General features: G+C 40.6%; 1 protein-coding gene across 1 annotated transcript in view; it reads right to left on the bottom strand.

Annotated features, from left to right (window-relative positions):
• LOC124620144 (neural-cadherin-like) overlaps window positions 1–26495 on the bottom strand; it is a 198212-nt gene that overhangs the window by 170859 nt on the left and 858 nt on the right. Inside the window, exon 2 of the mRNA XM_047146814.1 lies at window positions 12713–12828. Within this exon, the coding sequence (XP_047002770.1) occupies window positions 12713–12828 (116 nt within the window). The remainder of the gene's footprint in view (window positions 1–12712; window positions 12829–26495) is intronic.

The following is a 26495-nucleotide window of genomic DNA, read 5'->3' as shown; positions in this document are numbered from 1 at the left end:
AACATTACCGTCGTTCTTATAGTGAAGAAGATGCTGATACTTAAGCAGACGACTCCATTTTGCATTACGTCACGCGCACCTTCCCCCACACGGAGGCGGATGCTTTGACAGTGGCGGTCACACGAGACAAAGTCGACAACGCAATCGGCTAGGGTGCAGTCAACAGATCGCCCGGCATTGACGGCTTAACGATTGAGTTTTACCGTGCCTTCCAGGACATTATGGCACCGCGGAGGACGACTATGTATCAAAAACTGCTGACATCTGACCAAGGAATTCCACCTGCCTTTGTTGAGGGCATCATTATTCCGGTCCACAAACCAGCCCGTGGTTCGACGGTCACGATTTACAGACCGCCTCCCATATTCACTGCCGATTACAAGATTTTCGCTCGCTTACTGGCAATGCGTCTTCGAACAATACGCCCCCATATCCTATCCCCAGAGCAAACGACGCCTGGTAGACAGGTCAACACAGGGGAATGCCGCGATTTAATTGCGATGGCGGCGGCCTGCAGACTCCGTGCAGCGGTCGTCGCTATAGACTTCGACAGCGCCTTCGATAAAGTGCGCCATCGTTTCCAGCTTGCAGTGACGGCCCGAATGGGCGTCCCCCCTCCGTTCCTCGACGTCCTCCCGTGACTTTACAACAGTGCCAGTTCCTGTCCAAGTAAATGGACGTTTAGCAGGGCCTGTACCCATCTGCCATTCCCTTCGGCAAGGGAGCCCCCTCTCTACTCTCCTGTATGCCGTTGCCCTTGAGCCCCTCATTTGCGGCTTGACAACTAAGCTCTCCTGCCTCACCCTTCGCCAACGCACTTTTCGCTGTCGGGCGTATGCTGATGACCTCCTCCTCCTCATTAGCTTTTGAGGACTTTCCGGTACCTGGGCATCATCTTTACCCCCACAGTCTCAAGCACAGCGGCGACGAATGTCCCTTGCCTGTTACACGTCATCCGCAACTACGTCCGTCAGAACCTCCTGCGCCGCCAGGACACACTTCAACGTTGAGTTTTTGTAGCATCAAAATTGGTCCACATCGTGCAAGTTCTCCCTCTGCCGACGGCGATTGGGTGCATCCTTCAGGCGGCCTTTGGCTATTATCTCACGGCCAGTTCCATGTTTAAAGTCCGTTATGCGACACTTACCCTGCCCCCACGGGATGGTTGCCTCTGGCTCGTCAACGTCTGTATGCGAGCTGCGGCCTTGTATATGAGTACCGGACGTGGCACATCTCTAACAAGTAGCTTGCTTGAGGTCCTCCTGCCTGCTTCCACCTCATCACCAGTGTCTGTCCGCCACATCGTCCCTTATTTGTCTCACATTTCGACCTTTTTCGTCGGCTACAGCTACACGCATACCAGTCTCCCAGATACGCACCCACCCAGGGCAAAAGATTTTTACAGCCTACTATTGCGCCGTGTTCCCCGGAATGTGATGAAGACCAAACATCCCTCCATCCATTGGCCCATAGTGTGGACAACCGTCCACCAGCCCTTCCTCCATACGGACGTCTGGGCACTGTGGTATTACATAGTCAATAGGAAATTTTCCACGAAACAGCGACTGCACAACATTGGCTTGTCAGATTTCCCTCTTGTCTCTTATACCAGCAACTAGACACTGATGACCACTGTCTGACATGCGCCTCTTCGCAAGATGTCTGGTGCTTGGTGCAGCAAATCTTTGGCTGCTATATCCGAGTGCCACCAGACTCAATCGAAACTCGAATGTTTCAATACCCGGAGGACAAACATTTTCCCACCGACAAATGTCATGAAATTACGTGGGTCAAAGTATGGGTGGTCGCTTATCTCTTTCATAAAGGACCCAAATCCCGCCTCGACTTCTGGACCGTTTTACGACAGCCCATGCTGCTCTCGAAAATACGCCACGTTACCAAACATTATTTGCTAACTATCTTCAAGGGGTATTTCTTAGACCTCCACTAAGTTGGGTGGTTGGGGGGGTTGGGGGGGGGGGGGGGTGCCTGGATCGCGGATGGGAGAGCGCGTCGTAGATTGTGCAGATTTTATTTCTTTTTCTTCTCTTCTTTTCTTTACCCAGCATTATATATTTTTTCTCTATCGCTGTTGTATGTTCCACATAATTTCATAATAATAGTGACTATTACAAAAACAAAATGCAAATAAATAAACAACAACGCCTTCCACTTCTGTTGATTCCTGTATCTCGCACTTCCCTATGCTCCACACGCTCGGTGGTGGTGATGGGGACACTGTGGCCAGGCCTCGGGTTTCGACCCCTGCCCACTTTGCCCCCCGAGCCCCCACCGGTCCGCTATCCTAAAAAAAAAAGGAAGGTCGGATAGAGCGTAAGCTATGTAAGCAGGTGATCGCGGGTTCGAGCCCCGGTCAGGGCACACATTTTCAACTGTCCCCGTCGATATTTATCAACGCCTGTAAGCATCTAATGGTCAGGATTTCATGGTAATTTCAGTTTTCAAATATGGGTGAGGACCGTGGTTCTCAGTAGGGATGAGCAGTTAATTTTAGTTAATCGATTCATCATAATTATTCTGGGAATCGATTACAGGTACACCAATATTTCTTGCACACCAATGAATTTTACATAATCGACTATTCTTCAGATTAATTATTTCAATTTTTCCTTCGTTTTAAAGCCTGTTGAGTATTGACTTGCTGTCTATAGCTTGACTAAGAAAGGAAATCCGACTATCCGTTAGTACTCATCGAGTAAGTCGGAACATTTCTGTTTACGACCGCTGTAAACATCGGCGGTCTAACGGTAGTGGCTCGTAAGCCCGGTCCACGCAGAATGGGCTGTCTGCGCAGACGTCTGTACATGAAATTGTGTGTCAACACGACACGCCATCTGTAGATCTAGGAAAGAAATTTCAGCGGCAAGCGGCTACGCTCTCGCAAAGGATATTTCTTTTCAGGACAACAACTCATAATGAAGGAAAGTTTGCTGAGGTCTGTGTTTGCAACTAGCCTTAAAAATGTTGCCAATGTGTCAGATCGGAAATAACGATCTAAATGTTCAAGACGGTAGCTTCTGTAAGCGACCACAGTTTCCCGTAAGGTATTAATTTTCTTCCCGAGTTACACGGTGAACTGGAAGAGAGGCGAAATTATTTGTGGTTGATTTGGGGGGAGGGACCAAACAGCGACTTCATCGGCCCCATCGAATTAGGGAAGGTTGGGGAAGGTAGTCGGCCGTGGACGTTCAAAGGAACCATCCCGGCACTCGCCTGAAGCGATTTAGTAGAACAACGGAAAACCTGAATCAGGAGAAATTATTTGTGAATGGATATGAAGACATGTAAACATTCACTGACGCTCGTAACTACCAATACAACACGGTGAAATACTTGTATGAGGAGAGTAACTTCAACGCATGAGAGGCTGATCGGGACGTTGCGATTTATGGCAACAGATAAAGGTTACAAGGATTTAGAATTTCCGGCAGCAAAGTCCAAAGAAGCAGCAGGTGAAACAATACTTGACATTTGTTGATTCATATAGATTATATTAAAGAAGGATTTCAAGAAGACAAGTAAGATATCTCAGTCATGTGGCATATTAATTGTGACAAGTTTCAGATAATATTTTTACACTTTTAGACGTGTTTTGAAGTCCGTATATTCTAATAAATTATAGGAAGGGCCAATAACGTCTCTTTTACTTTGTTTCTGAGCATATGGGGAGTTTTCAATTCCCTCGCTGAAGTCAAGCAGCAACCTATTATAAGCATCTGCAGGGGAATATAAAGACACATTCTAAACTCTATATAGGATTCATAATCTGTATGAAAAGTTTTAATTTTAATATTGTGGTAGTGAATTGTACAGTTTCAGTCTTGTTATGAACCACAGTACTGACACACAAATATTAGACACCCTAGGTCTCTGAAGGCACTGCTGCAAGATGTTAATTTATCATCTTCACAAAATATTCTGAATGCACTCTTCCGTAGGATAAATACTTTTTAGTTTATCTAAACTGCCACGAAAGATTATGGCATAGGAGACTAGTAAGTAATAGTATGCTAGCAATCGTGTATGCAGGTCAACGCAATGAGAGAGACGTATAAGCGCAAAGCATGCAGAACTAATAATTTTGGTAAAGGCTGCAACTATCTTTTTTTAATTACCGTCTTCCTGCTTGCCGTGAGGTAACTGCCCTCCTCTATTAAAGAATTATAGGCTGCTACTTTTCGGGGTAATCATTGATCTCAACTTTCCACAAACGTGTGTGACTCCTATATATTTCAATAGATTCAGCAATGAACGCCCAAAAGCAATGACGCGTATTATCCACCAACGTCAAGTGATCCTAAGAAATATCCTTTGTGATAACGTAGCCTCTTGCCACTGAAAGTTTTTAAAGGCTCAACTTCCCGTCGACAACGAGGTCATTAGAGGCCGAGCACAAGTGCGGATGAGGGAGGGACGGGGAAGAAAGGAGGCCGGGCCCTTTCAAGGGAACCATTCATCTTAAGCGATTTAAGAAAATCACGAAAAATGTAACCCGGATGGCCGGACGAAAAAAAATTTGGAAATTTGTGGTAAGGACTATGGGACCAAACTGCTAAGGTCATTGGTCTCTAGGCTTACACACTATTTAATCTAACTTTAACTAACTTACACTAAGGACAACACACACATCCGTGCCCTAGGGAGGACTCGAGCCTCCGACGGGGGCAGCCGCGCGAACCGTGACAAAGCGCCTCATGGCCGGACGAGAATTTGAATCGTCGTCCAGTGTGTTAACCACTGCGCCACCTCGCTCGTTAGCAGCAAACTGATAGTGCGTCGCGTCGACGCACGAAATTAGTAGCGATTTATTGCATGCACAGACATGAGCAGATACGTAGATAGATAGTTGCGTGTGGACCGGCCTTTAAGTAGGGTGGCTAAGCCTTGTGTTGTGTGTGTCACTACAGAAATAAATAACGTAACAAATGTGTTTAAACATGAACGTCCTATGACGTCCGAACCTTGTTATAATTTAGACTATAGCTGCTGGTTGTAACGAGATGCGCGAACCCGTGAGTGTTCCTCAGTTTACTTCCTGAAAAATGTTGGTGCATGTAAGCATATTTACTACAATATCGGTGTCAAAAACAACCATGTTAATTAGGTTTACTAATAAATGTCAAATAGATAAATAAACATTTCTGCTAAAAATAAAAAAATCTTAACTGTGAGAAACACATTTAACTAAATAACTAGTACTGTGTGTTTCGTAAAACTGAACATTTAATGTTTATTTCAAAAGACAAATACAGTGTGTTACAAGAACGTTAAGCTACTGGTTCTGGCCTCGGACGAACCATTCTGGTCCGACCGACCGCCGTGTCATCCTCCACCTATCGCATGTGGTGTTGGAGGCATGTGGTCAGTACGTAGGCCTCCCGACCTTTATCAGATTTCTTGGCCTTGGAACAGCTAATAATTAATCGGTCGAATGGCTCCTCAGCTTGCCTCACAAGGCTGACTCCCTACCAGTCGTCCTACCAAGGAAAAAATCCCTCGCAGTGATGGGAATGGAACCCGGGTCCCCCACTTCGCGGTCAGCTCCACTGACCGCTCAGATACGGAGGCGGACATAAAAGTTTGATAGCATCACTTTATTTTTTCAGAAGGAATATTTTTATCATAAGAAATAATTTTTAGGGGAATACATTATAGACTTTAAAACAAATATGTACCGTCGAATAATCGATTATTATAATACAACTAATCGGTATTGTTAGACGTTTTATTTAAGTTGTCGAACAGCCCAGTTAATCGACTGTTATTCACAATAGCCTGTTCTTGCTGTGCAGTGTCTTGCGCGCTAGTACTCGCTTTGACCACTCAAACAACGGTGCGCGGATGCAATGACAATACCTATCTGACAACTCGATTTAAGGGGCTCCGGAAAGGCTCAAAATCATGAAAGTTCAATTTTTACTTTTTTGCGTTTTCTGAATCTGCAGACTATTACCTTTTAATAGATATATAATTTATTCAATTCCGAAGACTACAACTATTTTTAAATTTTTTTTGAAATGTGTTCTACATGGGCGTGACCCACTGTGGCGCTGTTAAACTGCTGTCAAATGGTGTTATTATTAACGTCCGTGTTCATCAGGTACATTTTAGTGATGTGAGATGAAGTATGTGTTGTGGCTAACCTGTGACGGTTCAATATATATCGCTGGTGTGATTGTCGATTGTTTCATGTTTATTTACTCTGTCGTTATCTCGAAAATATTCGTAATTAATTCTGTTTCTTGAGACTCTGTTTTGTTGAAGTATAATAATGAGTAAAAGTAAAGTTATTAGAAATCCTCTGAAGGCTTTTAAGAAAAGGAGAAATGTTGGAAAGCCAAAGGTATGTGTTATTACTGTAAACAATAAAGACGATAACCAAGTGAGTGAACCTAACCTCTCAAGTACACCTGCCCATAGCAGTCAAAGTGGGAAAGAAAATACTTCACAGAAGAAGCTTGGTTCAATGAGTGAAAACTATGAATGTTTTATGGGCGAATCGGGTGTGAATGAAATACTTGATATGTCGGTTCTCAAAGGAATTTTTTCAAACTGTGTAAGATGTATTCATTGTAGTGAAGTTGGTCTGGAACTCTCCATAATAAAGCACGTAGGACTTGCTAGTGAAATACAACTGAAATGTGATAAGTGTTCATACATGACCACCTTTTGGAACAGTGTTGCAGTAACTGCAACTGAAGAAAATGGTAGCAAAATCTACGAACACAACAACGAGCGATGCTTGCTTTAGACAAGGAATGCCTTCGGGCTGCAGACAGGGCTGTAAAGAGTCTAGAAATACAAGCAAGAGTAAACAGGAGGAGGAACAAGAGGAAGCTGGAGGAGGAGTTTGCAGAGGATGAAGATAATCCATCCTATGGACCTGGAATGCACTAAAAAGTTAATCCAATCTTTGTCGCTCGATTCCCAAAACTTTTATTTTCTCACACTAATTACATGTTTTCTAAGGATCTTCCAAACATATTTGTTTCAAACTTTCAGTAAATGTTACACAGTACCTTCTGCATAATTTAACACAGCCTTTTTCCAAAAAACTGTATATTTTTGAATATATAAATAAAAAATTGCAAAAAAATGTTGTGAATTTTCATTACAATTGAAAAAAAAATCATCTTTAATAAGTGAACTAAAATTTTGTAAAATCCCTGTGTTAAGTTGTAGCCCATATTCCAATAAATAATCTGTAAAAAGTTCAACTTCTTACCTCAAATACTTTGTGAGGAAAGATGTAATTTATAAGCATTATTTTAACATTGCAAGTATAGGGCGTTCCGGAGCCCCTTAAACGAACATGTGTGACAGAGGTTTACACATGTGGCGCACTGTGCCCAGTTAAACAACAAATGATTTGAACGACTCGACTATACATGATATTCACGTTTCTTTAAAGTTCATTAATACGTACAGAGACAAGTTATAAGCGCAGTCAACAGATGGCGCTACTATTACTGCAGCGATTATGTTCACATTCGGTTTTTCTCGAAATGTAAATGTCGTGTGGCTAGGGTAGGGTGACCAAATTATTTTCGGTGAAAACCGGGACACTTTCACCCGGGTGCCAATGGACACCTCATTCCACATCTACCCAGGTTTCTTAATTTTAAATATTAATGTTTTGTTGATACATTTTGTAAACCCGATTATTATAACTAATAAGAGGATACAAAAGATTGATATAATCTAGATTATCTGTATAATTAATGACATTTAATAAACGTATACAGTAATAAAAAAATGTATTACGATTTTACAAAATTTTACAGCCATTCAACTTTTAATCACTTTACTTTACTGAACACTTGTAGATGGAATTGACTGTCCTTGGAGAAAATGGTATTTTTCGATGCCTCCAGCCTTCTTGATCACGTCTTTGTTCTTTGAGACACAGTGATAAAACTCGGCACAATCCATTTTGTAGTTGTACAGGATCTACAGGATTGCTTCAAGAGAGTCCACCTCCATTCTGTTTCTTTCATCAGTCCACTGGATATTCAAGAACGAAAATATTCTTTCCACATTGGCATTATGGGCTGGGATTGCAAATAAATACCTTGCAATTATTACCAACTCAGAGTAAGGCTGAAGACAGTCACAGCTTTTTAAAAAACTCGCACACTTCTCATGACATTCCAATGGTGTTTTATTTTCATCATTCCATTTGTGAAGACTTTCTTCATCAAAATTTGTCAGTATGCCGAACTCATCAAAGAGAATGGAATCATCGATTTCAATCTCTTTACTCTTCAAATAAGAAGCTGTCCCATTTTGGCACTCTCTTCAGTAACATCCAATCAAACACCGGCGATGAGGGTAAGTACGAGGCGCTCCATTTGCTGAGATATTCTACACAAGTGTCATAAAACTTGTTAACTTCTTCTCTAAAACTCCTTTCCGCAGCTTCTGATACTTCTGCTCTTTTAAGGACAGATTTAACATTAAAAGAAGTAACAGTTTCCAGAGTATTTTTCAAAACATCATTTACATCTATTACACTTTTCGTGCTTCCCTCAATTTCCTTTATCCCATGCTGCAAAGTGCTAAGCTGACTGTGAATGAACCATAAGTAGGCTTCACTTAAAGGGTTACTGAAAAACTGAACCAATATTTTGGGGGCTTTGTTTTCATTTAGGAAAAAATCTTTTAACGGTTCAAACAGGCTGATTACTCTTTCAACTGCTGGAAACAGTGATAACCAGCGAGTTTTCGAGTGACACATTACACTCATATATTCAGTTCCCACATAATCACAGAACTCCTTAAGCCTCTCTGTTCTAACAGTATATATGTCAAAGTGTGAGTATACCTTCATGGCGATAGTTTCAACATCACAGCTTAAACAGTCAGCAGATGTCTGCACGCTATTGTGTAAAACATGTGCAGGGCACCCTATGCCTTCAATATTTTCATACAATGTTGCTTTTAATTTGGTAAATACGTGGCATTTGCCTTGTCGTTTTAAACCACCAAAGTTTGTGTTGGTGTTGTCTCCACAAAATGCCACACATTTATTTTTTCTCAAGATAAAATATTTCGATAGTATTCATACAAAATCTTGAAGTTTCGTCAGATATTTCATTAGGTAGGGAACTCACCTTCAAAAGTTTGGTCTGAATTCCCTGATTAATATCGAAAAACTGAACAACAAACGGGAATATTTTAGTGGCCTTATGATTGCTGGCATCAGTGGATATCCCGTAGAAAGAAGACTTTTTGATGTATTCAAGGCTTTCCTTTACACTCTGGGGAGCAATAACTCCTTTCACTAAGGCTGACACTTTAGTTCTTGCTGAACTAAACTTTTTTACAATGGAAGAATCATCAAACATAATGCTGTTAAGCTTATTAGTACAATCACTAGAGCTATAAGTTTGGTGATGATTTACCGTGTGGTAGGCTAGTGTAAGCTCGGCTGCTCGAACTTTCGTCTCTTCACTTGACTGATGTTCCACAAAATAATTTTGTAGAGTTTTACTGCAGCTCGGTCCATTGTATCTGTTAATGTGTTTCTTTGACCTGATGTGATCAACTATGTCGGAAAGTCCACCATGACGTATACTAATAAAACAGTTACATACGGAACACTCTGCTTCGTAATCAAAACGACCTTTCTTAATGAAATTCCATTCCTGGGAATAACAGTCACTGAACTTGCAGGCACGTTTCGGCATTGCGTTTCACAGCACTGCAGCAATAATACCACTAATATGAGAAAAAACTATTGCAGTTTGTCTGACAAATCATCAACTACTACACTGTTCTGACAATGAGTGTGCGAGTAAGTGGCGCGACAATCGGACGGTTTCATAGCTCTGTTACAATAATACAACTTACTACTTGTTGGCCAAAGTACCGCTCAAAGTAAATTATTGCCTGAGTGTATCAATACTGATACTGTGATTACTAGCATGGGACAATGGAGGTTTTAGACAAATAAGCTACAATATATTAATTTCTTGTGTTGTATTTCCTTTAATATAGCGAAATCCCAAAAATTTGAGAAAGTTTCACGAAATGTATTTAAAAACTGAATTCCGGGACTTTTGAGTGTCCCGAAACAAATTTTCTGGACAACGGAACACAGGGATGGAAACCGGGAGAATCCCGGTTTTCCGGGACGCTTGGTCACCCTAGACTAGGGCCTCCCGTCAGGTAGACCGGTCGCCGGGTGCAAGTCTTTCGATTTGACGCCACTTCGGCGACTTGCGCATCGATGGGGATGAAATGATGTTACAAACTTGTCTGTTAAAGTGCTCTCTAACAAATCGGAAACAGAGTTTTCATGTTTTGTCTCATTCACTTTGATTAAACGTCAGGATGGTTTGTTTAATAAAGGTCAGAGTTTGGCTTCCCCCGCATCTGTTTGGTAGTCTTTTGAGTAAAACGGGTGCACAGTAAGGTATGCTAAGTTGGTCTAAAAGTCATATACAGCGAGCTTTCTCTTTGGTGGTTTGCATGTTCACTGCACCATAATCTTCCTCCTTGCAAGAACATCCAACATACCAAGCATATTTAAAGAGTAACTACAGTGCTCGGAAAGAAAGTCATAAAAGGTATAAAACCAGCTGTGCTTATGAAACTAATCCAAAGAAATGATTACGGATAGTGGAGGGATTTTCCATCCTACCCACGAAATGCGTCGGGGAGGAGAGAACAGTAGGTAAAGCAAGCATCCCATCCTCCCCCGTACGAAATGCTACCAACCTAAGAAATCGTGGCGGTCTTTCGTTTTTCATTCAAAGCAATTGTTGGTCTGAAACTGGTCTGCAGAGAAAATGAAAAAAAAAATTCATATAAACTGAAACACATTTTCCCTCAGTATATTCAAAAACAACTCTATGAAACGGCATAAAACATTCAACAATAACGGCATTAAAGCGGCTCCTAGACGGTCAATATTATTTCGCAATATTCCTGGATGCACAATAATACTGAATGCTTAGATGTGAGTCTAAGAGGTTGGGTTAAAATACTGAGCAAATCAAAAACTTTTTAAATAAACGACTCTGTCTGCAAATGGTGTTCTGTCTGTGGGCAGTCTCTCACATACTACAGGCTCTTGATACGTTTGTATTGCCTGTACGTTGTCGTGTTAAAAACGAGTTCAAAACAAGATGAAAGAACGTTATTATTAATGTGAGGGCAGATGAGTGCAAAAACCGAAGTGTTAAATGTAATCGTATGAATTGTTGCTCAGTAAACACAGGGGACAGCCATGATGGCCGATGTTTAAAAAAAAATTAATTAACGCAGAATTATGTACAAAAGTATATATATATATATATATATATATATATTATATATACTGTGTGTATTGTGTATATTGTGTATTTTTGTATATCCATTACATACCCGAATATAATACTGAAGTGCACGTACTGCGTGAGACGTTTCCGTAACTATGTTTCAAATACTTTCAGGTGAAACTGCACTCGGAAATTTTTAGGCTTCGAAAGAAGTGCCAGTGGCAGGGTATCGTAGAGTGTTCGACAAGTGCTGACTTGGTGGAACTGCGATCCTCATTGTAGTATTTTGTATTTTGATCATGGGGATATGGGCGTCCACAGAAATTTATCCTGGAGGAGGAGGACGGGGGGGAGGGGGGGGGGGTGGGGAGGCGCAAAACTTTAAAATCGTCATTGTTAAGTCAACGAATTAGTCAATTTTAAGATTTCCACGTCAGAAGAATTAAACTTCATACGTAAATGCAACAAAATACTTTTTATATCCCAGAGAATTTATGGTTATTCGGCTAATATCTGTTACAGGTACATTACATTGATACTTCAAATCAACAATTATACAGCATTTGCTAAAGACATGGTATTGTCTCACTGCAGTCAGCCATGTATTGCATTTGGCTAAACGAGGGGTTTAGCGGAGTCACGGGAATTCACTTCTGTAAATGTATGAAAATTTAGTAATTAATAAAAACTCCATGGGGTGGGCGGGGGGAGTGGGGGGCCAGTGCTTATCTATGGGAACGCCCATGTGTGGGGACAACCATTTCCAGTAACGTATCAGATGTTGGGCCATCAGCAAATAAAAAGTTAAGATAATCTTTTTTTTTCGTTCAACCTCAATTCTCACAAATTTTCATGAGTGATGTTGGACGCTCGTTGAACCAATCTTTTGTCCACCTGTTTTCTGCTTGCAAAACAAACAGACCAATCATCACAGCAGCAGCGTCTTTATCGTCAACATTCCGAAGCACAATATTATTGACAAAATTATTGAGCAGCGTGAGAAGTTCTTGAATAATATTGCACAATATTATTGTTCAGTGGAACTGACTGTCTAGGGGGCGCTTAAGGTTGCTTCTGCATCACCACATTATGTGCCCTGAAAGGCTGACGTAATACGATGCACTGAACAGTTTGAAGGCTTCTGACTTCTAGCGAGTCTCATTTGCCATAGCTAAATAAAAAGTGAAGAAATAATGTCTGAAGTAATAAAGTGAGTATACAACTGTAGATGCAATGTCCAAGAAAACGAACGAAATATCTACAAAACAACATTTTAATTAACTAGGTGGTATAACAAGACGCTCTTGCAATCTTTGCAAACTGAAAAAGGACAGTGGCGCTGTATTCTGCATTTCAGTTCACTGCCTGTTCAGCTGTAATAATCGCTTAGATGATGTTAAGAAATATCCTGGAAAATAAATACTCACAGAAGGGCGCGTCTCGAAGTCCAGCTGACCAGCCACTGTGACGTCACCAGTCTCAGGATCAATTTCGAAGACGCCGTCTTCGTTGCCTTCATCTATCTCGTAGAGAACCCCTCCACCTGCACAAACCGAAACAAAGATGCTTTTTGAGTTCGAGTACACAGCGTGCAATCGTCTGGAGGCTAACGAGGACTAAGCCAAGCCAGCCGCTGAACATTCGTTACCAGTTGTACAAATGTTAATGATCTCTTTCTGCTCGAGGTGTAGGTATAATGTTTGCTTTGAATTTTTCACACCTCAAGGAGTATTTTTCCATGGAAATTTCTGCCCGCTTACTCAGGACGTATACAAAAGGTTGCCATCCCTCTCGATATATCGGAACCGTCACCGTTATGGACCTTCTTGACTCGATTTTGCGGATTACTGTTACGACCTTGGCTGAAGTACTAAAGTAACGCTAACTGTTGGTGCAACATTTAAATGCAGCCTCAGTTTATTTATGTCAACAAGTGTATGTTGACAAGATAGTCTCACAGATGGCGTTGCATGTTGCGTATCTTGTATAGACGATGTGAGCACATTCTAGATCTTGCGCCATCATCCGAGAAAATACTAGACTTCTCCAGTAGTATGGGGCTGGATCTAATGAAGCAGCGCCACGAGGAAGCATCGGACAGTTCCCCTTTGAACAGCCATCTGATACGACGATTCTTTCTAAAAGTGAGATGAACATGGAATGGCTGGTTCAAATGGCTCTGAGCACTATGGGACTTAACTTCTGAGGTCATCAGTCCCCTAGAACTTAGAACTACTGAAACCTAACTAACCTAAGGGCATCACACGCATCCATTCCCGAGGCAGGATTCGAACCTGCGACCGTAGCGGTCGCGCGGATCCAGACTGTAGCGCCCAGAACCGCTGGACCACTCCGGCCGGCTATGAATATGGAATGCATGTTACTAATGTTTGAACTGTTTACTACTGAATATGGAATGCATGTTACTGATGTTTGAACTGTTTATTACAGGTATATAGGGCGTGAAGTGTATAGCGACGTGTATTTCGGTGACTAAAGTGTTGTTACCGACTTCCCACCGTCTAATTAACTTATAACAGGTTACGAAAATGCCGAAGGATATAAAGAGAGTGTCACTTTTCGGATGATTATACAAAAGAGTGGTCTTTTGTCAAGAAAAGATGTACGGATCAGGAAGCGTTGTGTGACATTTGTAGCTGTTTCATCTCATTAACATGGAGATAAGACAGACGTGACGCATTACCTTTCTAAGAAGTATCATGCAATTCGCGGTAGCATTGACATCAAAGCCTATTTCTAGATTCATTACTAAAGAAGATACCCAGGAAGAATTATTGTCGGCCAGATTGGCCGAGCGGTTCTAGGCGCTACAGTCTGGAACCTCCTGACCGCTTCGGTCGCAGGTTCGAATCCTGCCTCGGGCATGGATGTGTGTGATGTCCTTAGGTTAGTTGGGTTTAAGTAGTTATAAGTTCTAGGGGACTTATGACCACAGCAGTTGAGTCCCATAGTGCTCAGAGCCATTTGAAGAATTATTACTCATGCTTCTGCAGAACTGACAACAGCTTATAAAGTTGTCAAGCATCATCAGTCCTTCAGTTCTGTTGATTGTAATGTAAAACTGAATGCCGTAATGTACTCCTATTCCGACTCCCAAGTTGCCGCAAAGCAGTCTACTGCCAGGCAGTGGCGGATATGAAAAACCTGAAGGACGGGATGCTAAAGGTATCTTGAGCTAGCTTTACTTTTATCGTAATAGAAAATAATCAAGTCACATGCAAAGTTTTATTTAAACTGATTATACACATATACAAACAACACCATCTTATGATATAAAAAGTTGCAATTTATTGTGGTTCTCTTCCTTAAATTGTGAATTCTATGCGCCTGTTCTTCCTGGCAAATTGGTTAATTACATCGTCAATAGGACAATCAGTGTCAGGAGGACGCGCGGATAGGTGTGCGGCGGCTCCGAAATGAGGGGGAATGGGGGGGGGGGGGGGGGGGGAGAGCGCTCTCCATATGTACCGGCCACTGCAGCTAGGACTAAAGCCACAGCGATTGTTAAAAATATTCTCGAGCCATACCCCGTGTTCGCTTGCATAAGGGAACTGCAAGAAGTTTCATTTTACGGCGCATCGAACCATGAGGCTGAAAATATGTTTTCTTTAGTTGTTAAATACTTGACTAAACTGACGGAATCCAAATAAGATGCTGAAGTTTGTTTCGCTGAATAACGAAGCATCGGACACAACTGGTTTGTCTAGACTCTTTAAGAAAACAGCAGATTCCATTAGATAAATTAATAGCTCTGCGTAGAAATGGTTCAAATGGCTCTGAGCACTATGGGACTTAACTACTGAGGTCATCAGTCCCCTAGAACTTAGAACTACTTAAACCTAACTAACCTAAGGACATCAAACACATCCATGCCCGAGACAGGATTCGAACCTGCGACCGTAGCGGTCGCGTGGTTCTAGACTGAAGCGCCTAGAACCGCTCGGCCACACCGGCCGGCTTGAAATAATCGTCATGGAAGTATTTAATTATTTTTCAATATACACGGTAAGGTCAGAGGAGTCGAAAAACTTCTGCTTATACGTTCATGTCATTTACCAGACCCTTCTATCTTACGCGAAAAAAAGATGGTTGCCGTTAATGCCCATAGCTGAGAGAATTCCATTAACACAAGTTTTTGACGCCGAAGACATGACACTTAAAATAATTTAAGATATTTTCAGTAGTCCTATTAGTGAGATGTACTTCGTGTTTCTGCAGTCAAACTTGGCTCTGTTCGGAAAAAAAAAAAAAAAAAAAAAAAAAAAAAAATTAGAAGCGGGGAGAAGAATGAAGTCTCGATAATTGAAATAAAAATATATTAATCGACCCTAAAAAGTGTCTGAATGAAAGGAAAACTACCAATTATATTTGCATGAAAACAAAGACGAATTTGAACAAATTAAAGAATGAGAACCACAACCAAGAAATACGGAAAAAAAAAAAAAAAAAAAAAATTAGAAGCGGGGAGAAGAATGAAGTCTCGATAATTGAAATAAAAATATATTAATCGACCCTAAAAAGTGTCTGAATGAAAGGAAAACTGCCAATTATATTTGCATGAAAACAAAGACGAATTTGAACAAATTAAAGAATGAGAACCACAACCAAGAAATAATTAATTTGATTTCGAAATTTGAGCCGGCCTGTGTGGCCAAGCGGTTCTAGGCGCTTCAGTCTGGGTTCTAGGCGCTTCAGTCTGGAACCGCGCGACCTCTACGGTCTCAGGTTCGAATCCTGCCTCGGGCATGGATGTGTGTGTGATATCCTTAGGTTAGTTAGGTTTAAGTAGTTCTTAGTTCTAGGGGACTGATGACCTCATATGTTAAGTCTCATAGTGCTCCGAGCCGTTAGAACCATTTGAACCATTTTTTTTTTCGAAATTTGAGGAAGTGACATCGGCTTTCTACACCATAGCTTTTTATTACTTAGAAAAATGGGCTATTTCTTTTAATAAATATCAAGTATTTGATTAGACGACACTATCTGAACCTGAAACCCCAGATTGGGCGATGATTGAAAACACTGTTATATATCCGACAAAAAAATGGTGTGAAAATTTCAGGAGACAATTGTTTTAATGACTATGCTGTATGTATCAGAAGAGCTTCTTAGAAACTAAGCGTGGCTCGGAAGAGAGGAAGCTAAACACTCCGTGAAAGAAAGGTGGATTTACTTTCTTAAGGAAACCAAAAAATTCTTAACGGAAATGCCAACTGTTGAAATTATGCGAGTATTTGTTTTCTGTTCCCGCCAGGCCCCCACAACCGCACGAGTGGTCGACTGTGAAGAGCAGACAAATTGAATAGGTGGCTGGCGGCCATTAGAGTGGTAAACTGACGCGCGGATTTCGAATGTTTATACATCGCTTTTGGTTATAAAATGCCTTCCCTAGAGTTAGGTCACAAACATAATGCCTCATTTAAATACGTTACTACAACATAGTTTTTAATTTATGAACACACAGCAACTAGTCACTGTTTATGAATTTATGTTACGTAGCACATGGAATCTGCCGTAGCTAAAAGTTATGCACTGGACCCCAAGCATTTTTCGTAGTTCATTTACGATAGATGTACGCAAAATGCATCAAAATACTCGAAGATTTGCCCACTATGGTAATAGATATTTTCTGCCTCTACCTTGCTTTAGATTTTATGATGAAAAGTGCGTTATATATGGCGTAGTGCTTTGGCAACTCACGACCATGAAAGCACTACCGATCAGCCAGCTACAACAAACAAGACTTCAGGCAGGCATCCAGTATCGCATTAGTCACAATATTTACTTTCGAAGATGTACACTTCAGTTTATATGTGTGGTTTTTTCATATAATAAATAAAACTCAACAACTGTTCCATCGAGAGAAGTTGTGAAATCAGATTACAATTACACACATTCAGTTGCATTTTATAACGATAAAAAACCTGCTAACTCAAATTTCGTGTTGCTTGCAACTCAACTTTTATAGTTAAAATAAAATGTGGTTCACAAAGAAAAATTTATCTTCTGCTGTATATGGTCTGGAAAACGAAAGATGGATGGAACAGCATCATCTTTCAGCTTTCTGCGATTTACGTAATTTTCAAGGAAACAACTTTCTTCAAAATGATCGGAACATATAAAATGGTATTCTGTCGGTCGGAAATCTTGCCTGCTGACAGCGTCCTGACGTACAGACAGTAGAATTACGAGTAACAAATCCTGTATGTACGCCCCAACAAATATACAACGTTAAATCAGGGTCTTCATAAACAACAGTACTACACAGCACATCAGACTACCACCACTATAATGGCGTCCAGCCGAAGGTTCAAATTATCCCGCGACTGCAGCGCCATCAGTGAGTCTAGTTATTTTTTTTTTAGATTAGATTAGATTAGATTTACTTTCATTCCAATTGATCCGTAGTGAGGAGGTCCTCCAGGATGTGGAACATGTCAGAAAAACAACAATACATGACAAATATTTAAACTAAAACAAATAAGCTAATGTACCATTCCACAGGTCCCAAGTGGAATGATCGTCATTTTTTAATGAACACTAAGAGTCATTTTACAAATACTATTGCACTGAATTAAAAATAAAAAAGTTTTTTATTTATTTATAAGGTCTTTGGTTCCCGCACACAACGCCGCTGTAGAAAGAGTATATTCGCTGATGTCCGTCCAGTGGATCGATGAAAGAAATCGACTGCTGCCAGGGAATGTGGAATCAGTCTTGCAGTGCCAGATTAACTATAAACTGAATTGAATGGAGTTTTATAAATACGTATTAGGAAAAAAAGACTTGCTGAAAAAGGTGAAATCTTCCGAAAAAATATGATTTACCAACTAATTCTGCCGCAACAAGTTCCATGTAATTGTGTTCTAAATAAAAAGTAATTATATTATTAGTAAACACTTTTTTACTTCAGTTCTACACTCCTGTCTCAAAGTGTCCCGACGAGCTGGCTACGGCAACACTACGTACACAGCACTATGAGTAGAACTTATGTCGGTCATAGGCGGTTTATCCATGTACTACATGTTACAGGCCCCCATTGTAAGGCCACCCTTGCCAGTTTTAAACTTAAAATAATAGTACTGCTTGATATTATTTGCGCGTGTTGTGCAGTAATTTTGAAGCACTAGAAATAGTAGTATTATGGTATTTTCGAAAGCTTGTGGGTTACTTTCATCGTAATTCTACTTAGCGAACCACATTTTACCCATTACAGGTTTACAGTAGAGGTGGTTTACTTGTTCTGCTCCATTCTGGTCTGCTCCAATCACAAACTTACAGAAATATTGTTGGCGGGTATTGTTTGCTTCGTATTCCTAATAAAGCACACCTAAAAGTCGGTTTTTTGTATACCCACGTAACAAACCACGGAGCTAAGTATGACAACTGGAGTACTCTCCAAGTTGGTAGCTATCCGTTTCAGTTAAGGTTAGCGTTAATCTTCACCTTGATTTATGGCCCTTTCACTAATTTTGAGTTCTGCCACAGTGTGCCTTACAGTATGTTTGTCTACCATACTGTAAAGTTTGTACACATGCTTGAATGTTTAACTCATTCAGAAACACCAGTGCGCTCATTCTATACCGTCAAGTGTCGTAGTATTAGGTTACAGCTTCCATACCTAAGCACAACGTAGAACAGGCTATCCCAACCATTGTTTCACGACGTTTTACTGTGTGTCGGAATCATTTGTAGTGTGTTGCTAAATTTTTTCCAACCATTTTTTTAGTTTATAATAAGACGCATTTTAGTTTTCAATACGATATGCATCTATTTATAATCCATTTGTACAAGTCATCTCTTGCAATGGAGGGAAACTGTCAGTTGTGCTTGCAGGTACTTTGACCGATGGTAAAAACACGGAAAAATTGGTCCCCTTACTTTTCCGATTTAGTGAAAACATGAGAAAGAACACCCTGGTCACTTTCTATGTATACAAGGCACAGGTAGATAGTTGCTTTTGAATACATTATGGGAGTGACAGTGACCAATTTGTTACAAATGTTTGCTATCAGAAACAGTCTTGATCACAATTTATTTATTACGGTGACCGGTTTCGACCACTAATGTGGTCATCTTCAGACCAATGAGTAAGAACCTCCTTCTGCTGGAGAATCACTACTAGTGAGAACTTCCTTCTGCTGGAGAATCACTACTATTGATTCTCCAGCAGAAGGGCGTTCTTACTCATTGGTCTGAAGATGACCACAGTAGTGGTCGAAACCGGTCACCGTAATAAATAAATTGTGATCAAGACTGTTTCTGATAGTAAACAAGTAGATAGTGATCCAAAATACAGGGTGTATCAATAAGAATCATCCAATTTGGCACATGTATATTTCTGAAACTAGTAAATATATGCAATGAATTTTGTTTTTGATGAACGGGAAACTCAAGGAGTTGTTTTTCATACCTTTTCATAGGTGTTCAATACGGCCCCCTTGAGATGCACGGAATTTGTCAATATGGTATTCACACTGTTCCCACGCTGCAGCGAGTATGTCTTTGAATTACAGCTTCCACAGTTGCTGTTATGCGATGTCTCCGTTCATTCATTATTGTTGATAACGGAGGCACATAAACAGTCTTTTATAACCCGCCACCAGAAATAATCGCATACAGTCAGTTCCGGTTACCTTGGAGATCACATTGGTTGAATCATTTGGTCCAGTGCGGCCGATCCATCGTTCAGTAATCCTTTGAATTAAAAATTCCCGCACGTCCATATGCTAGTGTGGCGGCGCCCCATCCCGCTGGTAAATGAAATCGTTCGAATCAGTCTCCAACTCCAGGGAAAGAAAGTTCTCAAGCATATTGAGATATGTGCTTCCTGTAACAGTGAGAAAACCTTTTCCCTTCAAACTGCAGAAAATAAATTAAATTTTGGAGAGTCCTTCTCATGTTGTACAACTTCATGTGGTCGTTCCGTAGCCGGTATTCTCACATTCACCTGTCCATTTAAATAGAATCTTGCCTCGTCGCTTAACACTAAGCGTGGAAGAAACCTATCACCCTGCATCTTGCCAAGAACGAAATAAAAGAACCCCTGGCGTTGTTGTTTGTCACCTTCAAGAAAAGCTTGCAGTAGCTGAATTTTGTATGGTTTTGTGTGTTAACATCGACACAACAAACGCCAGACGGACTTAGGGGGCATGTTGAGCTGTCGAACTACACGGCAAACGGATTTCTGCGGACTCCTTGTCAAACTACGGCGGATGCGATAGACGTCTGTGTCAGACACTCGGGGACGGCTCGGCGATTTGACTTTACAAAAACATCCTGTTTCTCGGAATTTTTCATGCCATCGTCTAATGCTCTGTGTTGTAGGAGGATCACCACCGTACCTAGTAGGAAAGTCATGCTGAACAGTTATTTCTGACCCGCACTGCGCAAAACGTAGAACACAAAGCGCTTTCTGTTGTCCTGACACCATTTTTACTAGAGCGGAAGTGGGCGCACTCTGCTGCTATCTAGCGGGAACCATGTAAAACTCGAGAGTTTGCTCTTTCCAACAGTACGTTGTTCACGCACATATGTCAAATAACATAATAGTTATGTTTTTTTTTTAAATCGGGTGATTCTTTTTGATACACTCTGTTCATATATCGATTTCATCATGGAGGAACTTAAAGTTCCTTACTTCGCATCGATTTATCGGCCGACCGACCACCATCGTTGCAGTGCTTACACAGCCTGACCAAAGGGTCGATCACAGCGCCACCCTGTCCATATCGGTGTTTTCATTACCGTTGGTATAACAAAGACGCAAAATCTTAGATTTGTCTTCTCTGTTTTATAACTGACACGGCCAGAGAAATGTGAGAAAGTTGTGGGCAGAGGAATTACTTTTTCGAAGGAAGAAATAAACCCACGCTTTATTACTGATGGAGTGGAAATCCGCCGATTTTCGAAAATACTTGATAATTGACGAGAAATGGTTTTCAGAACTGATAAACCTCGTCAGAACACATTTCATTAAAGAGAACAATCTGATGAGAGAAGCTGTAAATTGTACGGCGGGGTTCTTAGCTTCAGTTCAGATATATCGCCGCAGTTTCTATGTAGGAGGACTCCTAAAAAGTGCAACGTCATTTATTGGTGCCTGAGGAAATACGTCATATCAAATCAAAACAAAATAAATTTGTGGCACACCTCATGTAATAAATACACCTCATGTAATAAATACTGCAACAGATATACAAGAGATGAACATTTAGCATGTGTTGGAACTAAAAAAAAGTCAATCCTTCATATGGCTCGTCACAGCAGATAGCTTACGGCTGGATTTTTTTTAACTCTTCCAACCATTGTCGACTAATTATAAAATCCGGCCTAAGTGCCAAAAGTAAAAAAAAATCATTTTATTGTCAAAATATGGGTTATGTGCCTTACCTTCGTCAGAAAAGACCGGGCTATCTATTAATCAGTGTGGAAATGGTTGAAAACATAGGCACCAGAATGCGCTAGGTGCTAGGTGCCACCTTCTTTGAAACAAAATCCGGGCTATGTGCCCGTGCTGTTGTTTTTAGTTTGAGGTTCGATTGTGTTCAAGTTGCAGTGATTAGTCCTGTCTGTTGCGTTTACTATTGTGGCTTATGTGATGGATGAAACAAGAAACGTCGGAAAAGGGGTGAAGGTAGTGTTTCCCGAAGAAGCTAAGAACCGAGAGAAAACCATATGAGAACAATAAAAAAGTTACTGTACCTCAAAAACTACCTCCACCTGATGAGGTAAGTGTATATGATAATTTTAACGCCTCAGGATTATGGTATTTCTGTGGTATTTTAAGCTAACCTATGTTTAGATCATGCAGATCACGTTAGGTTATGTTTGACTTGGTTCCTGGACTACAGCAGTCCTACTAACTGTGCAGAGTAGCAAACAAAGAGGTTATTCGTGGCAGTCACAAATTATTTAATGCCTCTAATTCCCATGTTTGTTTGTTGTAGGTTTCATGCTGGTGCAGCTATCAATGTAGAGACATTGCACTGGAACACAAATTAAACATATTCACTCAGTTCTACCAACTAGGTGATAATGTTAAGCAAAACACTTATTTGATGAGAAACTTAAGTGTATGCAATGTTAGAAGAAGGCGTCATGGTTCTTATGAAGAACACGAGGAGAATCGCAGACAGGCTTGTGTTTTTTATACATTTCCTGAAGACGAAGTGGCCGAGCGGCTAAAGGCGCTACAGTCTGGAACCGCACGACCACTACGGTCGCAGGTTCGAATCCTGCCTCGGGCATGGATGTGTGTGATGTCCTTAGGTTAGTTAGGTTTAAGTAGTTCTAAGTTCTAGGGGACTTATGACCACAGCAGTTGAGTCCCATACTGCTCAGAGCCATTTGAACCATTTTTGAACGAAGGCGAACATTTTCAAATTTGCAAAGAAACCTTTGTGGAAATACACAAAATAGTGGAAACCTTGGTAAAACCAAAAAAGAGTGATTGAACGTAGGGGAAATAAAAACAAAGAAAGGATATATATACAGCTGCTGATGCAAAATGCATTGTTGAACACATCAAAAGTTTCCCCAAGGAAGAAAGTCATTACACAAGGGCTAAAAGCTCTTTTCTATTTTTAAGCCAAGATTTAAATTACTGCAGAATGTATGAGGCTTTTGTTGCGCTTTATCCAAACACAAACATTAGATATTTGTACTAAAAAAGTGAAAGAACACTTTCCCAAACTGAGATTTCACTGCCCAAGGAAAGATACCTGTAACACATGTGATCTGCTTAAAAGTAAAATGTTGAATGACTCACCCAATAGAGCTGTACATCGTACTTCACTAGAATTTCATCATAGACGCGCTGAAAAATCTAGAGAAGAGATGAAGTGTGATCATGTTTATTCTACCACTCGTACAAGTTTAAATATACTTAGATATTATTTTGGTATTGATTATTTTTCTTTTAGTTTAGTTTTATTGGGTTTTTGGTACATGCACAGTATTCATATACCGAGCGAGGTGGCGCTGTGGTCAGCACACTGGACTCGCATTCGGGAGGACGACGGTTCAATCCCGCGTCCAGCCATCCTGATTTAGGTTTTCCGTAATTTCCCTAAATCGCTTCAGGCGAATGCTGGGATGGTTCTTTTGAAAGGGCACCGCCGACTTCCTTCCCCATCCTTCCCTAATCTGATGAGATCGATGACCTCTCAGTTTGGTCCCCTCCCCCAAATCACCCCAACTGCAACAGTATCCATAGATTTACAACAGGTTTTCTCTTTGCCAACATTGTCACACTGCCAAATGTATTATTTACGTCAACTTTCTTGTTACAATTTGGGATTGCATAGGGCAGATAATTATAAAGGTTTGATGTTTCTTTGGCACCAGGGCATGAGTGGCAGAGGAGGCAACGAAATAGTGAGCTGTGTTTTAAGGGGGATTAAAAGTAAAATTACCCAGAAAAAAGTAAATAGTGTGATCTGACAACAGCTGCGGCAAAAAAAAAAAAAAAAAATCAAATGGTATTGTTCCTATGGATATACTTGGTCTGTAATGATTTCTTTGACGAAGTTCGCCACAAGTACGTCGTCTTTGGACACTCATACTTCATCTGTGACCGAGACTTCGTTCTAATTGAAAAAAGAAGAGGTTTTATGACTTCTCCAAAGTAGCTAAAGAACACATCACAAAAAAGAAATTTCTAGGGCCATTTGGCTAAAGTTTCCAAAACCAACTCAGGAAAAGTGTTTACAAAAGAAAAACATTCAATGAAGTTGAAACGTGGAAGCAAACGAATGTATTCAGAAAAGATGTGAAGATGGAAACCATGAAAGGCTTAGATCTACCCCAGTTTGACCTAACAGCAAGATTGAAAACTGAGAAGGAGGAGGTCTTAAAAAAGATGATACCTTATCTCAAACAAGAAAACAAACTGATTTACCAAAATCTGATTGAGTAAACATAACAGCTGTTTATAGACTGTAGCATTGTAATGTTTTGTTTATAAAATAGTGGTTAATAAATACAAAATGTAACTTTTTAAACTTTGTAAAAGGCAATTATTTTGAAATAAAACTTGTAAGAACACTGTAACGTGCTTGATTTTGTCTTTGCTCTTTAACTAGTTTTTTTGCTCACACAGCACTTCTGTAGGCCTAACTGACTTTTCATAATAATGTAGTTATTATAGAAACAGCAGTTTCCAAATTTTTATAATTGTAAAATTATTATTATTTTCATCATGGCAGCGACAACAGCAACGGTATGAAATTGTCTCGAATGAAAAACAGCCCACAGTTGCGCTAAATTATGTTTAGGTTAAAAGTAAATATTATTATTATCCTTCCCACATTCCTTTATTTACAGATATAAATGTTGTCTTTGCTCTTTAACTAGTTTTTTTGCTCACACAGCACTTCTGTAGGCCTAACTGACTTTTCATAATAATGCAGTTATTATAGAAACAGCAGTTTCCAAATTTTTATAATTGTAAAATTATTATTATTTTCATCATGGCAGCGACAACAGCAACGGTATGAAATTGTCTCGAATGAAAAACAGCCCACAGTTGCGCTAAATTATGTTTAGGTTAAAAGTAAATATTATTATTATCCTTCCCACATTCCTTTATTTACAGATATAAATGTTAGACTTAGCCCGGTTTTTATGTTAGAGAGGTTGGCACATAGCCCTGTTCTTGTTTTGTTCCATCAACAATTTTGTTGTTGTTGTTGTTGTTGTTAAATGTTTTATAGTACCTTTACTCTAAAAATGTTTGTAGATTAACTGTCTTCATTAGTTTAGGCTACAGAAAAATAAGGATATCAAAAAGGAATGCTTTCTGTAATTTTTTTGCGATTTCATCAAACCAGCAGTTGTGGCACTCGCCACAGATTTTATGATTAGTCGACAGTTCAATTTCACACGAGCCCGCACGACGTGCCCCACAAACACTGGCAGTCTTCAAATACCTCAAGAAAGTCTATTATCATAGTTTCGTCCTCATTGCGCTCTGTCGTGTTATCCACATTTGAACAGCATTTGAATCTGGTTTTCCTATTAACAGGAATGTTCGCCGCTTGAGCAGGACAGGGCGTTTTGCGTCGGCAGGGCCGCAAAACTTAAACACGTCGCGCATTTGTGTTTTCCCAGAAAATGAAATCACAAGCACATTAACTATTCACTCCACACGTGCTGGCTTTGAAGTACAAGTTTTTTATGGTTATTATTAATAATTTTTTTTTCGTGAGATATTCTTTGGAAAAGTAAACGTTTTACAAAGCTGTAACAAACCAGGAAACGTCAGCTACATACAACACCAAAACAATTTATCACGCACTCCACTGTGTTTCATACACACACATCAAAAAACGTTTTGCATCACCTCGGTTCCTGTACAGAAAATTGGAATAGAGATCAACATAAACATCGTTTCTGCCCTTTTTATTGCTCATGAAAACCACACATTGCATGTTTTACCACCATACAGCGAGACCTTCAGAGTTGGTCGTCCAGATTGCTGTACATATTGGTACCTCTAATAGCCAGTAGCACGTCCTCTTACATTGATGCATGCCTGTGTTCGTCGTGGCATACTATCCACAAGTTCATCAAGGCACTGTTGGTCCAGATTGTCCCACTCCTCAACGGCGATTCGGCGTAGGTCCGTCATATTGGTACCTCTAATAGCCAGTAGCACGTCCTCTTATATTGATGCATGCCTGTGTTCGTCGTGGCATACTATCCACAAGTTCATCAAGGCACTGTTGGTCCAGATTGTCCCACTCCTCAACGGCGATTCGGCGTAGGTCCGTCAGAGTGGTTGCTGGGTCACGTCGTCCATAAACAAGCCTTTTCAATCTAAATCTATCCCAGGCATGTTCGACAGAGTTCATGTCTGGAGAACATGCTGGCCACTCTAGTCGAACGATGTCGTTATCCCGAAGGACATCATTCACAAGATGTGCACGATGGGGGCGCGAATTGTCGTCCGTGAAGACGAATGCCTCGTCAGTATGCTGCCGATATGTTTGTACTATCGGCCGGGTGATGGTATTCACGTATCATACAGCCGTTACGGCGCCTTCCATGACCACCAGCGGCGCACGTCGGCTCCACATAATGCCACCCCAAAACATCAGGGAACCTCCACCTTGCTGCGCTCGCTGGACAGTGTGTCTAAGGCGTTGCCTCGAAACACGTCTCCGACGATTGTCTGGTTTAAGGCAT

This window comes from Schistocerca americana, chromosome 6, assembly GCF_021461395.2.
Source record: "Schistocerca americana isolate TAMUIC-IGC-003095 chromosome 6, iqSchAmer2.1, whole genome shotgun sequence".
Classification (NCBI taxonomy): Eukaryota; Metazoa; Arthropoda; class Insecta; order Orthoptera; family Acrididae; genus Schistocerca; species Schistocerca americana.
This window is presented reverse-complemented; position numbering and strand designations above follow the sequence as displayed.